Source organism: Vulpes vulpes, chromosome 8 (genome assembly GCF_048418805.1).
Source record: "Vulpes vulpes isolate BD-2025 chromosome 8, VulVul3, whole genome shotgun sequence".
In the NCBI taxonomy this organism is placed as follows: domain Eukaryota; kingdom Metazoa; phylum Chordata; class Mammalia; order Carnivora; family Canidae; genus Vulpes; species Vulpes vulpes.
In genome coordinates, this window is record NC_132787.1 from 11,989,906 (window position 1) to 12,007,894 (window position 17,989).

The following is a 17,989-nucleotide window of genomic DNA, read 5'->3' on the forward strand; positions in this document are numbered from 1 at the left end:
ATTGTTTTCAAAGTGATTAGCACTAAGAGTGTTTTACACTTAGGTACCTCACTTTCTGACAGTGATTACAGGGTTGAATAAAACAAACTCATAGATACATTCCTTGCATATTCAAATGTATCAATACTTCCAGCAGAGTAAAACGTGATATTTGTAATATTAGATTTAAAACAATTAGTCAATGCTCTTGTTAACAGCACTGATAAAAAGGAATGGAGGGACGAAATGTTTGCTTGTCAGAAACTCTGCTGGACTTTCTGTATACACAGGGGAATTTATTCAAATTTAGGCAATGTTCCTGCCCACTTTTACACTTTTCCTTACTGGGAGTCTGTGGTGAAAGCATCCACATTAAACAAGCTGATAATAATTACATTACTTGGGCAACATCATTTACTTTCCTAATTGAAACTGACAAGTCCTGGAACATGGCCAATTCTTCACATTCAAGCCTCCCAAGGATTTTCTCATCCTGAGTCATTGGACTCCATTCCTCGCTGTCTCCTACCCCTCCCTTCCCTCATAGGCATCTCTTACCTCGCTGACATAAATGCCCGTGTCTTCTTCATCATCCGTTCGGTAACAGACTGTCAGGCCCAGCTTCTCTTGACTGCTAACACGACACAGCTCGACCTCCTGAGAGAAAAACACACACAGAACGACATTTATCTCAGAAAGAAATCCCACAGCAGAACGGAGAGCTCACTAATACTCTCTGGGTCACCCTGGGAGGGTTTCATAATTACTGCCCAACATTTGAAATTAAGCTTATGTTACCAAAATCACCCAAATTTACCTCCATTATGTATTGCTGTATATTCAAGCCAGTGTTTCAAATTTTCATTTTACGGTTGAAAGTGCAATTCTTTTGTATCGCATCATAAACTTAAAGCTTAAAAATTATACCATAAAGTATAAAATATGCATAAGTCAATAAGATACTTGAGGCTGTCAAAGTAGATAGAAAAATGTTCATAGCAATGTTGGGAGTCACTGTGATTTTATTTGTATTTTAATAAAGCAACAGAGTTCAAACAAAAGAAAACTATAGTGAATTCTGTATCAATTCTTCTTTTGAGTTCTATAGAATATGATAATAAGCATGTGTTTTGTGTGGCTCAGGCCAAGGCTTTCCATTATTTTGCAGAAGCTCTCACTCTTGGAATGAAATGGGTTCATCCAGGCTGAAGGGAGAGACATCAACAGTCATATGGGCAGAGGCAATGATTCAAAATGTAGCAGTAAATGAACATGGAAACACATTTACTGAAACACATGGCTAAGGGGCTTGAAATGTCAGTCCTTAGGTAATGTATATTGAATCTATTTCCTGATTTATGTTCAGTAAAATAATAATAAATTTCAGTGTATTTCATTTTTATATAATGAAATAGACTTGTACTACTCTCAGAAACAGATGACTTTAGGATAAATCGCATAATTCCAAGCACTAAAAGACAAATTGGTATTCTCATCATGGAGAACTTGTTCCTATTGGATGAAGAATATAAGGTCCTTTAGTAAATAATCCGATGAGATAAAACAGAGTAAATTTAAATGGGAAGAGAGGTCTGGATTAAGTTTCTGGAACTCGGGCTCTGTGGGAGTTGCAAATTTGTCTTGTTTAATGCTTTTTCTCCAGGTCCTAGAATAGGGCTCTCGGTAAATCCTGGCTGAAGGGTGACTGCTTTTATTATTCCAAATATTTCCTGGTGTCTGTAAGTTTTGGTAAAACAATAATTAAGTAGTCTTTCCTCTTTAATGGAAGATAGATTTTGCATGTGTCTATGTGTGTGTACGCATGTGTATATGTAAATGAAAAGAAGATTAGGAAATTTGATTATAATAAGCATCCATTTAACTGTGTATTATCTGAACTAGTTACCAGGACTAAATAAAGAAAAAAAAATCACTTAACTTCAAACAAGAGGATGTTTTCCAGTACACCCTGTTGCATTTGAAGAAGGATCCTCCCTTTCAATTTTATATCTCAGTGCAGGCCTTGTCATTGGAAAATAACCATTTATTTTAATGTCATGCCATAAACCATAGGAAAATCCTTAGCAAGGGTAGACTGTCATAAGCTCTAGTGACCAATAACTTCATAGCTGATAGCAAATTAAAATTGAGATCCTCTATCCTGAGATATGTCCTATTAACTGGTGAACTCCAGGAAACTATGCATAATGACTTTGTAACTGGTTGGCAAAGATACTCTAAATTCCATCACAGTGGTTAAAAAGGGCATGGCATATGCTAAACAGTAAAGAAAAAATGGGGAAAGCCCTTTCACCTTGAGGAAGAACAGGAAAGAATGGCATGATTTGGCACCGGAGGTAAAAAATACGTACCCAGTAAGGGTATTTTCAAAGTGGCAATCATTAATGCCTCCAGAGGGAAAGGGAAAGAATACTTGACTGAAACTGTAACATTAGGAAGAAATTACAGCAACAAAAGAGCTTCAATTACGGCGATGTAGTATATGGTTAAGGAGTAGAGAAGCTTATGATTCCTAAGAGGCCTACAAGGAAACCTAAACACTCCATAAAGAACTGAGATTGGGACCTTTAAATAAAGCAAATGAGGAGCCGTAGTCAAAGCTAAAATGCACTGACTTTCAGTGTCCTTGTGATAGCCGGGGGAGAAAGTCCCTGTGCTGTGGGAAGACACTTCCAGAAGGAGCTTTGTTTTGTAAGTGTTTTCTCAACATTCTCAATGGCTTTGGTGTTTGTTTAGGAGACGCACAGTGAAATATTCTGCAATAAGACGGAGCCAATCTACTGAGATACAAAGGACAGAATCCATCTATAAGACTTCAATATTGCAAATCAAAGCATCTACTGGAGACTCAACAAGGGAAGGAAGACTAAGATCCTGAGGTCAACATAATTTTTCAATATTGTCATCATATTGGACCTAAGCAAACCTGTAGAATAGGTCTCGAACTTACCTATGACATCTTTGTTTTTAATATCCCACTTTTAAGACACCTGGCACCCTCATATTTCCTTCCAACTGCCTGGAGTTCCTAGAGATCTGCCTGTGTAGACAGCCAGGTTTGCCATCTTACCTATCCCCTAGCAAAGTCGGGCAATTAGTGTTATCTTCTATTTTCTCACAAGTAGCTCTTAGTATATAAAGAAAAGTGATAAATATTTCTTAAAGAGGTCATCATTAGTAATTATTTTTCATTAAGTTTTAAATTTTATTTCCAGTATAGTTAACGTAAAGTATTCTATTAGTTTTGGGTGTACAACACAGTGATCCAGCACTTCGATACCAGTGATAAGTGTACTCTTAATCCCCATCACCTATTTTACCCATCCATCCCCCCCACCTCCCTTATGGTTACCATCTGTTCATTCTCTATAGTTAAGAGTCTGCTTCTTGGATTAATAATTATTTTAAATGTTGCCCACTTAGGGTTTGGCTCCTATTAATAAAAACTGAAAATACAAAGCCTTAATTCAAACAACTTGTGGTAGTAGGATTCAAGGCTCTGGTGGAGATGCAGGTGAGATTTCCTGGATCCCACAAACCACCCAACACCAGTTCCAAGTGTGGACTTGCCATTCTTTCTTTGGTTGAGAATGTTTCAGACACTGCATATTTCATATTAGTATACAGAAGCATACATTTTAGAATCAAAGTTCCTTTAATTCTATGATAAAATAACTTCTAAGCAGCTACCTGTAGAGCATTTTGTTTGGATGAGGCAAAGGTGGCTTTGTAAAGCCTGATTATCTGAAAGAAATTCTCTAGTACAGGTTTAATTTAGTATTCCTTTCACAAAGCACACAAGCCTCCGACTTCTGAAGAAACAACCTCCTGGTAATAGAGAATGTTTTCCCTAACAACTTTCATACCTTTCCCTCTGTCACTGGGAAGCTGTTTGATGAAAAACATAAAAGTGAAATGCTACCTCTGTACATTTTCTCCACAGAGACAATTCACAGGTGTATACGAATCAAAGCCAAGCGTGCACGATGGCACTGCTAACCATCCTTAAGTCATCTGTGACTGGAGCTGAAGAATTACTTCATATACCTGGTAAAACTGCATTTGTTTGGCTTAAATGTCCTTTAAAATGCTATGTTCTGGGAACATGTATAAAGTCCCTTTAAAAAAATAAAATCATAGTGCCTAACCCGGTGTGAAACTGATTGCATGGAGATTGAGGGTGGAGTAGAAGGTTAAAGTTAGTAAAGCTCGCCATGAAACATCCTTCCAATCATGGAAAGAAAGGGATCTATACATAAATCAGTTGCCCTACCATATTGTGAAATTTTTATATATTTTATGATTGAATCTGAAGAACGGAAACTTAAAAAGAAAAAAAAAAAACAACCAAATGCTTGCTTTCTAGATAGGATTCTGTTGCTGGAAGAAGAACAGGCTTGCAAGTACTTACAATGGCTTTTTAGGCAAACTGTTTCCAAACCCAAGTGAGCTCTGAGGCCCATGCCAAAAGGAGAAAATTCAGAGGCAGTCAGTACCACGCAAGTCTGAAGACAACCCAGGCCAGAGGATGGTCATTGATGTCAATCGACCATCACGGAAAACAAGGGTCTACTGTGTCCATATCGTCCTTTGTTTTATTTGTGTTCTTGGTTTATATTTATTAGACAACAGATGCATTACTATACAGGCTTAATATTAATCATATATCATTGTCTTACATTTTGTAATGTTGATCAGTAACTAGTATAATGCCATGCCGAGTTATTCTAACAAAATATCTATTTCAAAAAAAGAAAAGAATTACTGGGAAGTATAAAAACTTTAACTCCCACAGCTAAGGGAAGCTAGATAGTCTACTGTGAAAATATTGCTTCAATATCATCATCTCCTCAATAGTGAAAACCAGGTAAAACACTTAATAAGAAATAAATAACAAAATCCTGGAACACCCAACATTCTGACAACATCAGATTCACACACTCCATCTCCAAACATCCATAACAAGCTGCTGCAACTCGTAACTAAATCGTGTTACTGTAGAGACAGTAGAGTAAAAGCCAAAGCAGACGGTCACGTCTTTCCACTAACATTCTTAACCTCAGGTCCTTACTCAATGACTTTTTCTTTCTCAATGATGTTGTGAAATGCATGCAGCTTTTAATACCCCAATTTCCTTCTCTTAGGAACTCTCTGGATTCTTTGGGAAATAAAGAAGTCACATTTTTCTAGGCCCAAATTGTCTGCTGCTTACTGGGGGCTTTGAATCACTTTAGGAAGTCATAAATTACTCATTTTGAATGGATTTTATACCTTAACAAAGAAATACTAATTTTGTTTATATTGTTAATCAGAGGAGGGTAGATTCATGATACCAGTAATCAGTATTTGATGTCATAAATGCTGCACCAGGAATACAAATTGGTGACTTAAGTTCAAGGTACACGAGAAGTGATACTCCAATTCTGTATTGCCACTTCTACTGTGTCAACTAGGGAATCATGCCAACTGCATGGGAAGCTGTTCTTTGGTGGGCTCTCATCCAATCCTGCTCTGTCTAAAAGAAAGAACGATGGCATGTGAAACTAGGGGGAAAGCTTCTGTTTCTATCAGTTATTCTTTTGTCCCATCTTTTGAGGAAACTGCAGTTGCTTTTAGGTATTGGATCATGTGGTTTCCCTTGGTAAAAATCATGAAATCCAGGATTATTCATGGCTGACTCTTGAGTTTTGAACAAATATGAAAATGGTCGTTTTTGGCTTACTAATGGCATCGCTAAATGCCTACCAGTCAATTGTGGCTGGATTTTCTGTTTTATAGGTTAGTTCTTAGCAGGGGATCTTCATCAAAATTTCAACATGCTACAAACATAAACAATATGTAGAAAAGACTATTCATAAAATGTCATTGCCATAGTTGCTTTTCTTTTAAAATATCCATTTCTAGTGCTCCACTGTTTGGTCAGCACAGAAACTCTAGTATTCCTGCTCCAGAATGTATGCTCTTTCACTGGACCTTGAACCTACTGATTCTTCCACTTTTCACATTCAATAATTTGCTCATGTCCTCCCCTCTCTCCTTGCACAGCTCAGAATCACAGTTACCCATGATAATCTTTCATAAAAATCTACAACTCTCTTGTTGTTCTCTGTTTCCACCATATCACCCAGCAAAAAGTCAATCATGGGTAAACCCAGATATGACTTCCCTGTGTTCCTACCTGAGCAGCTACATGGCCCTGGAGGAAAATGCACAACCATGATGATCACACTGACTCTTTCACTGTAAATTCATTACTACAGATCTCAAATGGACCATCATTGCTGCCCCAAAATCACATTATACTTCCCTTGTCAAGTTGTACCTCTTTTCTTAAATGTCCATGTTCAGTTGATGACCTTGCCTCAGAACCCATTGGGTGCTAGATTATTATTACCTCAAACTTCCACTCAACCAGACATAATATTTTATACCCCTTTTCTTTGCAATTCTGCTATAGTATCTTCTCTCTGTTCACTTTTAGGCAATATCCTAGGTTTTAACGCTTCATGAAGGAAAAAGAAACTATGAAATAGAAACTGCTGCTTCTTCCTTCTGCTCAGTATATTAACCTAAATATACCTGTATCTATCCTGTGGGATATTCCTCTATTACAATGAAAGGGAGAGGTCCAACTCTCTCAAAGGCCAATGTTTCCACTCAAGTTCTGCAAACCACTCTCTTTTTTCCCCAAGACTTTTTCTCTTTAAATTATTCCCTTTCTCCTATATTATCAGTTTCTCTTTCCTTAGCAGATTATTCCCATTGCCATACCACATCCACGAAGCATTATTATCAACTACATGGGGTGGGGCAAGAGGAAATCCAATACATATGGTATGGTGGTCAGCTCTAGGTTGGAGCCTGCTGGAAGAACCTAAAAAAGTTCATTGGAAGAGATTATAGAGGTGATCCTGGTGTTCACCAAGACCAAATTTCCAAGCAGATTACAGAGACAAGAAACAGCATGTCATGTTACAGGAGCTTTAAGTAGTTAATGTATATAAATTTAAGGGTTTAACACTGGAGTAGGTGAGGGGTCATGGTGAAAAATAAAACTGGAGAGGTAGACAAGGGCCATATCATGGAAGGATGGCCACACCATACTAGGTAATTTGGATTTTGCAAAAAGTAAAGAGGAATCATTGTAAAGGAAGTAACACAATCTGATTTGCAGTGTGGAAAAAATGGTGTTAGCAGTAGCATAATGGGTGAGCCGCAGGGGTTAAGAGTCAGGAAGGCTAGCAGGGAATGTTTCAGTTTTGCAAGAGGAGATAAAAGCTTGGATAAAGCTTATCCTTATCAGTCTTTAACTGATAAGTCTTTATCTTATCAGTCTTTAACACAGTTACTATTATTTTCATTTTATTGATGAAGAGAATGAGGCTTAGAGAGGTTAAGTAACCTGCCTAAAGTCACAAAGAAAGTCCGAGGCACACCTGGGATTTAAGTTCTAGCTAAAAGGCCAAGCCGGAATTCTTAACAGCTCCTTCCTCTGGTTCCATACAAAGTTCTTTCTCATTTTGATTTCTCAACTTAAATGATACTTTCTAGATGGATACTTCCTAGCTGTAGTGATTTAGATGGTATCCCTCTCTATCCCTCTTTCTTATGTTGGGACCCCTAATTTCTATATCAGAATTTTACTGATTCTTACTAACTTCTTGAAAATTATTATCACTTAATCTTTTATTAGCAAATTTGTATCTTACGAAGTTGCTTACTTTAAAATTTTTTTTTTTTTATATAAACAGGTCTTTGCTATGTTTGTTGTTGTATCCTACAATCCTTAGACGTGAAACAAAGAAATCCAGTTCTTGAGGATGGTGCTATGCCGTCTTGTTTACATTCCTGGTGCCAACATAGTCTGGAAACTTGAGTGAAGCCATATATTCATTTATTGGGTGAGTTAACTTTTATACTGGGTTGGGATGTGGGCTAAAATCACTTTTTCTATATTTGTATCTGGATTGCATCTCTATATTTCCTATATTTGTATAATTGTATGATTCAGTAGGATACATTCAGAAAGCTGTAAAAATAATAGATGTGATAATAGTGAAAGGGAATATAAGGGAAGGGAGAAGAAATGTGTGGGAAATATCAGAAAGGGAGACAGAACATAAAGACTCCTAACTCTGGGAAACGAACTAAGGGTGATGGAAGGGGAAGAGGGTGGGGTGTGGGGGTGAATGGGTGACGGGCACTGAGGGGGGCACTTGACGGGATGAGCACTGGGTGTTATTCTGTATGTTGGTAAATTGAACACCAATAAAAAATAAATTTATTATTTAAAAAAAATAGATGTGACTTAACTTCTTACCATCTCTGCCAACAAGAAAACTAACCAGACTTAACTAAAAGTTAAGCAAAATTATCTATAAATTACTCATTCTAAGAATTCTTCTAGCAGATTCAGTCTTTACTTATTTTACTTTATTCACCGATATTTTCTTAGCACCTGCTATATGCCAGCATTAGAAACTTTTATGTATCATTGTGTTTCTGTATCAACATTATTCAGGAGTGTCTTACAAATAATATTTCATTTAGTTTTGTAAAAATATGACAAAGTTGTACATTGTATAGGAATTTCTGACCCACCCAACATTCACTTCCTCTCTTTTTGGAAACATGATCCTAAATTTCTTGTGCAGAATAATATTTTTCTCTTTCCTATTCTATAGGTTTTCAGGGCTTAGTTCAGCTCCAAGGCGAGGCATGTGACCTAGATATTAGCCAATCAGTGTCTTATTTCCTTAGCTCTAGTGATTTAGGCATGGGTATTTGATCCAGTTCAAACTCATCAAAATCAGGCCCAAGACTTTTGTTGAAACTATAGGGAAAAGAACACTTCTCTTTCCTGTTGTAATTAAGCTGCAAGAATATAGATCAAGAGCATATCAAAGCTTTATCTTACCATAATATACAGAGTCTGAGGACAGATTCTATAAAGAAAAGATAAAAGCCAAAAGATGGAGAAAGACTGAAATTTGGTGGCATCATTTAAGCTCTCAGACCTAAGTTATGCCTGAAAGAGCAAACTCTGGGCACTTTCAGTTTGGTATACTACTACATCTCTCTTTCTTTAAGCATCTGTTTTGTGTCTTCTGTCTCCTGGATCAGAATTCTTGTTAATTTTAGAAGACATAATTTCATTTTATAGATGAGAAAATTCAGGGACAGCATTAAGTAATTTACCTCAAGTCACCTAGTAACTATGTTTCTAAATCAGAAATTGAACACAGGTTTTTGTTTTGTTTTGTTTACTTGAAAGCTAGCTTTTTTTTTTTTTTTTAATCAATAGACTTTTCTAGTCCAATGATCAGTTAAGGCTCATTGTTGAGACTGAGGCATAAGAATAAAAGAACTCACATGTGGTAAGCGGAAGGTTTTCAGTTTTTAAATAGGATGTCAGGGTGAGCTTCATCAAGGAGAAGGTACTGGAAAAGAATCAGGAAAAGGATGAGGTCTTGTCATGTGGTCATGTAGGGTAAGCAACCCAGGCGGGTGCATCCGGTGGAAATGCCAGGAGTGTGCCTGGCAGGTTGGAGGAAGAGAAAGATGGCAATCGCTCTAGGGCTGAGGGAGTGGGGAGCAGATAGGAGATCAGATCACAGAGGTGAAGGGGCTCCAGACTACACAGGACCCAACAGGCCTTAAATAGACGTTGGCTTTACTCCAAGTAATGTGGGAAGCTTCTGCAGAGGATGACTGATCTTGCAATACTAAGTGTCTTGGCACTCATCAGATGTGTGATAGCTACTTTTTTCTTAAATTTTGTATTTTTTCTAGAGCCACACTCCCTTTATTTTTAACTCTGGGAATTACAGCAACGACTAACATTTGCTGTATTGGGTAAATTGCCAGTCACTGTACGTTGATTACACCCTGTTGACTGTTGCAACTTTAAGCAGGAGATATTATTACTATTGCCACTTTCTATGTAAGGAAGCTGAGACTAGTGAACATAAATGACTTATCAAAGGACTTTAGACCACACAAGTAGCAGAGCCAATATTCAAGCCCAGGCAGTTTGTCTCTAGACTCCTAGCCCTTAAACACAGTGGTAAAACACACATGCCCCCCACCCCTCACAAATGAGAAAAGCCATGAATCAAGAGATGAACCAAGGGAGGGAAAGTTCCAGAGAGAAGCTACCCTTTACATGGGGAGTGAGTTCAGTGTGGTTATAGCCAAATGTATTCAGGGGGATTAATGAGATGATTCTAGAAAGGTGTGTTAGGTGTGACCAATTCTGCAATGTCTAATAATGGAAGTCCTGGGCAGACATGGGAGGTCAGAATGAAAAATGTGAGGCTTTCGTTTCTACATAAACCATGAACAGTTATGAAATTATTTGTAAGGGGTTTTAGCCACAGTTTAACTTGCCCTCCAATGGTCATCTCGCTGGTTCTTCTATTACTCTTTAAGTCATTCTCTCCTGGGACAGGGGGTTGGCGGGGTGGGGAGTGTGTGTGCAGGGAGAAGAGTGTGTTGTGAGGCCAAAATCATGGTGGGGCATGAAAGAAGCTGACTAAAGTGCCTTATACAGGTGGGATGTGTAGAAGTGGGAAACAGGTTGAGCCGCTGACATGAGCTGCAGCATCCACTGAATCAGGCGGATGAATATGGGACTCTAGGAGAGGAAAGCTTGAGGTTGAATTTCTTTTAGCATTCTTTCACCCATTCATGTTCAGGAAATTTAAAAAGAAGGAACAGCACACTAACTTTTATATAAAGTACTGTGCATTCGCTGAGAAGCTCAAACACGTGTTCTCATTTAGATAATGCTGCTTTTCACCTGGTCCTGCAATCCTTCTTGTATATCCACACTCCTGGTGTTTGTAAGTGATCTTTTCTTTGGGTTACTGAAAAATCAGTTATTCAAAGGAAAATGTTAACAGCATTTCTTTGATATTAGCCATGTGCTTTCTGCAAAGTAAATAGTGGAAAAGGACAGGGTGACTCTTTGTGTTTGGTAGTCCCTCATTCAATGCCTGCGCTTCTTATTAGGCTTTTGAGCTGGTCATGTTTTCAGGAAAGGGGATCAGTTAAAGAGATAGCATCTACTGTTTGGGATACCGTTTTAAAGTAAAAAAAAAAAATCATTTTGAAGAGGCAGGCGTTTACTTGAAGAATATAAAATGTCTTTTACTGAAATAGAAGGGTCTGTATAATCCATCGCTGCCTGAGGTGATAGAATGATCATGGAAAGGAATTAAAGCAAAATCTAAACATTCATAAAAGGATCATCAAGAGCATCTTCTAGGGAAATTAGTAAACTAGGACTGAAATATGTTATCAATACCAACTTCAGGTGACAAGCTATCGTGGTTACCACTGCTTTGTCTTAATGGGAAATGATGTCATCAGCAATCAACATTTTGGAATATCGGAAGCCCTGTTCAATATGTGGCACGGGGGTGAGATGTTGCCTACCCTTTGAGAGATAAGATATATGGGTAAGGACGAGGTAGTGAAGAAGGCAGAAAGGAAAGGTACAGAGCTGTAATCTAAGATAAACCCAAGAAGGAGTGTTTTTAGGTTTGGCAGGACTGAAAGACTTCTCCAAAGGACAGAGAGTTTGTAGATGATGATAGACTTACTGTGAACTTGGGCTAAAGGTCAATGAAAGGAAAATGTCTAGGACATAGTAACAAAAATGACTTTTCGAACTTGCATGGAGATATTAATCTAAATCTATCAGCAAATATTCCATTTATCATGTTTTATGTTCTGTCGATATGTGAGACAGAACACAATGACTTTTTTGGTGGAAAATAGTGCGAACCTACTGCTTCCTTTATAGGTGGAGCAGATTAATTGTAAAAGTTGCACAGAAAGTACAAAGATTTTATATTCTAAAACCTATTATAGAATGAATTTTTTTCTGGAAGTGGATCAAAGTAAGGAGTCTTTTTATATTATCATATTTTTATACCCAATGTTTAAGACACAAATTAAAAATATGATCAAATAGTAAATAAAAATCTTTTTATTATGAAAATCCAAAATATTGCCTGCCCTACTATGACCACAAAAATATGGTACTTTATTCCAGCATTTGACGATCAGAAAGAAATTGGACCCACAAGATTAATTATTAAAAGGTGCTTCAAATTCCGCATCTCTAGATTAGTACCATATGCATCGTAACAAATTTGGGGGTAAAAATACATATTTCTTAATTGTAGGCAACAGCTGATCCTGAATTCATGCATTATTTCCTATTTGCTGGGTTCTACATTTTTGACCCTGGTTATGACCCCAGTGTCCAAAGAACTCATCTGATAGCACCAATTCTAGAATTTTCCTTTCCTATCCCTTCTTTCTGGAGCCAACTCTCCTAGTTATTTTTTAATGCCAGTCTATTATGATACATGAAATGCACTGTGTCTTTATTGTACTGGCAATAAAATTCTAATAACATGCATTAAAACCAATTAGTAGACCTGAATATCTCCTGATCTGATGAATGAGAAAAGGAGGGTCTACATTTATCTTTTTCAGATATTATACATTGAGTTCCAGACTGGGAGACGCCCGTGTCTATGTTGACACAACAGAAATTTGTCAATCCTTCTCAGAACTTCTTTTTATTTGAAAAGCATTCAGGAACTTTTCCTGTATGTGTTATTAAGGAAACATAAAAGGAAGATTAGCAAAGCAAAAGAAGAATGGGAAATAAATAAACCTGTTGACAAGATGAACTTTATTTCCATCAGCTGGTTACCGAAGCAGGAAATACAGGCTTTTCTAATGAGGTACTGGGCTATTACTGCAAGTCTTTTCTAAGCTATTTTATAGTGGGACTGGGAGCTTTTCCCATGGTCATGATAACAGGAAAAGGTACAAGACTTTTAAACCTGTCAAGATCCCATAAATATCATAATAATTCTTCCTCAGTTTTTTTTCTGTTCTTGTTTACTAAAGTGGTATTTTCATATAACTAATGTGTCCATTTATCTCTATAGATACTTCTCATCTAACCAAGGAAATGAAACTCTGAAAATAGGTCTATTCCAAAATATAACAACAGATCACAAAATATTGAAGTTAAAGCTTTGTGCTTCACTCAACATTTTACCTTTTCTCCAAAAAACTTAAGTTATTTGATGAATTTCTTTTTAAATCAAGAAGCAAGGTATGAATTTTAACATTCATTCTTGGGAGAGAATTTATTTTGGGGAGGTATGCACATCCTTAAATACTGGAGGAGCTCCCACAAAATGTGCATAACATTATTTAATGGCATAATTTCATATACACCTATTTTCTCTTTTGCTTCTTTTTTTCTTTCAAGCTTTTATTTAAATACAGTATAATATTGGTTTCAGTAGAATTCAGTGATTCATCGCTTAAGTACATCATGCAGTGCTCATTACAAGTGCCCTCCTTTTTTTTTTTTGATTTTCTTTTTTATAAATTTATTGTTTATTGGTGTTCAATTTGTCAACATATAGAATAACACCCAGTGCTCATCCCGTCAAGTGCCCACCTCAGTGCCCATCACCCAGTCACCCCCAACCCCGCCCACCTCCCCTTCTACCACCCCTAGTTCGTTTCCCAGAGTTAGGAGTCTTTCATGTTCTGTCTCCCTTTCTGTCTGATATTTCCCACTCATTTTTTTATTCCCTTTCACTATTTTTTATATTCCCCAAATGAATGAGACCATATAATGTTTGTCCTTCTCCAACTGACTTATTTCACTTAGCATAATACTCTCCAGTTCCATGCACCTTGAAGCAAATGGTGGGTATTTGTCGTTTCTAATGGCTGAGTAATATTCCATTGTATACATAAACCACATCATCTTTACAAGTGCCCTCCTTAATCCCCATCACCTATCTAGCCCATCCCCCATTCACCTCCCTCCAGCAACCCTCAGTTTAGAGTCTCTTATGTTTGCTTCCTATCTCCTTTATCCCCCTTCCCATATGTTCATCTGTTTTGTTTCCCATATACACATATTTTCTAAATTTACTCACAGTTCCTTATCTGTTCCCATAGGACTCATAATTAACAGTGAATTATAATAGTTAATGCTGATATTATCTTACCATCTATTTTCAAAACTGGAAAATGAATGCTGTTATAGACTTTTCATGAGCCGGTTAATTTTCATAAGAATGTATGTATTCTCACACATATGTATTGATTTTTATTCTACATGGTATAATTCTCCCAGTGATGGATACATACATTTAATTGTATGTTTGTATAATCATGATGCCAATTTGAATAATTTTCAAGGAACCTGAGTAATATTTTATGACTTTGGATAGACAAAATAAATGATCGGGTTAATTTTAAATGTTTTACTTATTTAAAATATTATTAAAATTATTTTATGGTTATTTGTCCAATTGCTTTATGAAACTGCTTTTTCCTTGGGCCTTTGAAGAGTAGGCATGTTTTTCTATTTGTTGTTAATGAGATTAATCTGATCATTCTGGCCACTTGAAAATTAACTTCAATCATTGCATTATGTATTCTGTAGTCTGGTTTGGTAACTACATACAAAAACATCATCAAAATTAACCTGAAGTATACCAGCATCTGTTCACTACTGCATAATTTATAACAGCAAAATATCGTAAATGTCCACGATATGAGAATTCTTAAATAAAGGAATACCTAAACAATGGAATATTGACTCTAAAGAACTTTTATGAAATGGGAAATGATCATGATAAATACTGGCGAGAACAAACTTGCACTTTCTGCCTGAAGAAACCTAGGCCCCAAAAGGCCCAGAGATGAAGTCAGAATAAAAATAAACTTGCAGTCAAATTTCATAAAATATATAAGAAACAATGCACTAAGAGTGAGGTTCAACAGGAGGAAAAATATTAGACAGGCATCATATTTGGAAGACACTGCAAATATATATAGGGAGATTTAAGATAACGAAAAAAATAAGATAAAGAATTGCAGATATGAGTAAGGAGTGGGTATAAAAATAACCAAAAAAGGAATAAATTATAGAAATAACAACTACAATAATTGAAATTAAAATTTAATGGATGTGTTTAAAAGCAGATTAGACATATCTGAGGAATTACTCAATTAAAAATTAGTGAGCTAGTAGGTGGATTTGACAAAATTATCTAGAATGCACACACAGAGACAAAGAAATGAAAAATATGAAATCGAAGTTAAAAAATACGGAGATAAAGGCTTGGAATATTCCCAAACTGGTGAAAACCATTAATCCACTGATTTAGGAATCAGTATCTTTATATCTGTATTGCGTATGAGTAAAGATACAGAGGGATGGTGTTTTCGTTGTGCTAAAGCAAACATCTGCTGATTTAGAATCCTAAGCCCAGGGAAAATATCTTTTTAGAACAAAAGTAAAATAAAGATATTTTCAGATAAACAAACCTCCCCCCAAATTTTCCAATAGCACACTCTTACTATAGCGTATTTCAAGGTCAGAAGGCAAACTCAGGTGTAAGGTCTGAGATGCAAAAAGAGATGAAAAGAAAAATAATCTAAACAAATATGGAGCATATATAATGAGCTATATTGTGTATAATGGCTTAAAGAGTTAAAATAAGGCAGAAAACATTGAAATGTTTATAAAGGTAGCATATAAATCAGGAAGGACCTGCTTAGAATTTAAGTGTTCTTGAGTCCCTGTATTCCTATTTAGAAGGAGGGTAAAAACATTGTTTAATTATAAAAATAGATAAATTAAGATTTCTAAGACAAGAACTAAAAGAACAGAAATAGTGTATATTCTCATTCAGTGGGAAGGAAAACATGAATGAGAAAAATATCAAGTTACATAAAAGATAAAAAAGAGAATAAGAAACAAGAGGGAAAACAAATGAGATGTAATATAACATAATGAAATTAAGTCCAAATTTATAAGTAATTATAATAAATATAAGTAGACCAAATGATACAGTTAAAAGACATGAAATGGCAAAATAGAAATGCAAATAAGCTACCACCACCACTAGGGCAAAAGGGTAAAAATCCAGCTATACAAAAAATCATAGAAGAACACATAACAAGAGGTTGTAAAAAACACATGTAAAAAATAACAGTTCAGAAAAGTTGAAACTAAAAGTGGCAAAAGGTATGTCATGAAATACTAAAAGAAAGCTGGTACAGCTATGTTAGCAATGTAATAAAATATATTGTAGAACAAAGATCATCATAGAAATATAGTCACTACATAATTTTTTAAAGAAAAATTAAATTGACCGGGAAGAAATAAAATTCTGTACTTGGAGGCACCTCAAATTATAACTTCAAGTTGTAGAAAGCAAAAATGATAGAATTCGAGATAGAATTTTGAAAAGCTAATGGTGACTGAGAGATAAATCAGGCAATATAGTTTAAGGATATAGAATATTTGAACAATATGCTTAACAAGCTTGATCTATTGTATAGCTATAGAATATCATTCCCAATAAATGCAAAATATATATATTATTTTCAAGTGTGAATTAATCACTTAGGAAAAGACTCTCCTTAACAATAAGAGCAAACACATTGAATTTAATTTGTACTAGGCAGTGCTTTAAGCACTTTATGGTACATTTAATTCTCATAATTCTAAAGGTTTGGTATGTAAATATCCCCATTTTACATGAGAAAATTGAGACACAAAGAGGTTGAGTGATTTTTCTCAAGGTAACACAACTAGGAAACAGAAAAACTGGATTACAGGGTCTGTGCTCTTATCTACTATGTAACATTGCAGAAAAAAAGAGCAATTGTTAAGAATAAAGCTAATAAAAAGAAGTGTAAGCACCTTATGGAGAAAAATTATAAAATCTATTGAAAGATATTAAAGACCTAGAGAAAAAGAGAGCTCACATCCATGCAATGGATGTGAATCAATACCATAAGGAGTTCATTCTTTTCAAATTGAGGAATAAATTCAAAATCCCTATAACATTGTTATGGATTTGCACAGCTAATTAAAAAATTTTTTATGAACTGCAAAGGACAAAGCATACTGAAGACACTTGTGAAGGATAAGGTAAGAGGATTATCCAGCCAGCTACCAGGACTTCTAATAAAGCTACACTACAATTTAAGACAATATAGTATGGCATACAGATTGACAAACTAACCAATGGAACAGACAGGAGAGACCAAAAACAGACTTACACCCATACAGAAACTTGGCTTATGCTGGAATTGTACTTACATATCAAGCAAAATGTGAACTTTCAATCAGTAGTACTAAGAGAACATATAATCCATATTGAAAAAAAATTAAATTGAGCCTCAAGCTCCAACCATAATAAAAAAAAAGTCTCTGTACAGGGGTGGAGGGGATGAGTAAAATAGGTGATGGGGATTAAGGAGTGCTCTTGTCATGATGAGCATCAAGCGATGTATGGATGTGTTGAATCACTACATAGTACACTGGGAACTAATATAACACTGTATGTTAACTAACTGGAATTAAAATAAAAACTTAAAAAGCCAAAAAAAATTAACTTCCATCCTCTTTATATTTCTCCTCATCCGTTCATTTTTTTGAGATTCCTTTATTCATTCATTCATGCCACATGAACAATAAAAATAACAAAAATATGAAAGAAGTTTCTGTGTGAATCAAAGGTTAAAGTGAAGAGCAAAATTATTTTTAGACATTTAGAATACAAAATAAAAGCAGGAGGATTTTTTAAACTAGATATAAGAAGCATAAAACATAAAGAAGCATATTAACATATTTTATGATATTAAAATTAGGATTTTTTTTTTTAGCATAAGGTACCATGAATAAGTGAAAAGACAAGTCACAAACCAGGAAGTAATATTTGTAATACAAATAAAGGACTGATTCACAACTTGTTGTATTAAGAATTTTAAAAGAATCAATCAATAAAAACCCAGTATAGAAATGAGCAAATACTAAAATGGCATTATATAGAAGAAGAAAACTGAATAGGCCAATTACGTATGAGAAGATGCTCAACCTTGTGAATAATCAGTAGAAAGTAGATTTTATTTAATT

The 17,989-nt window shown here is 35.6% G+C and overlaps 1 protein-coding gene across 2 annotated transcripts in view; it reads right to left on the minus strand.

The window, feature by feature from the left end:
- PDZRN4 (PDZ domain containing ring finger 4) overlaps window positions 1-17,989 on the minus strand; it is a 352,365-nt gene that overhangs the window by 22,090 nt on the left and 312,286 nt on the right. For both annotated transcript variants that reach the window (XM_072765562.1, XM_072765563.1), the window contains one exon: window positions 538-636. In XM_072765562.1, the coding sequence (XP_072621663.1) occupies window positions 538-636 (99 nt within the window). The remainder of the gene's footprint in view (window positions 1-537; window positions 637-17,989) is intronic.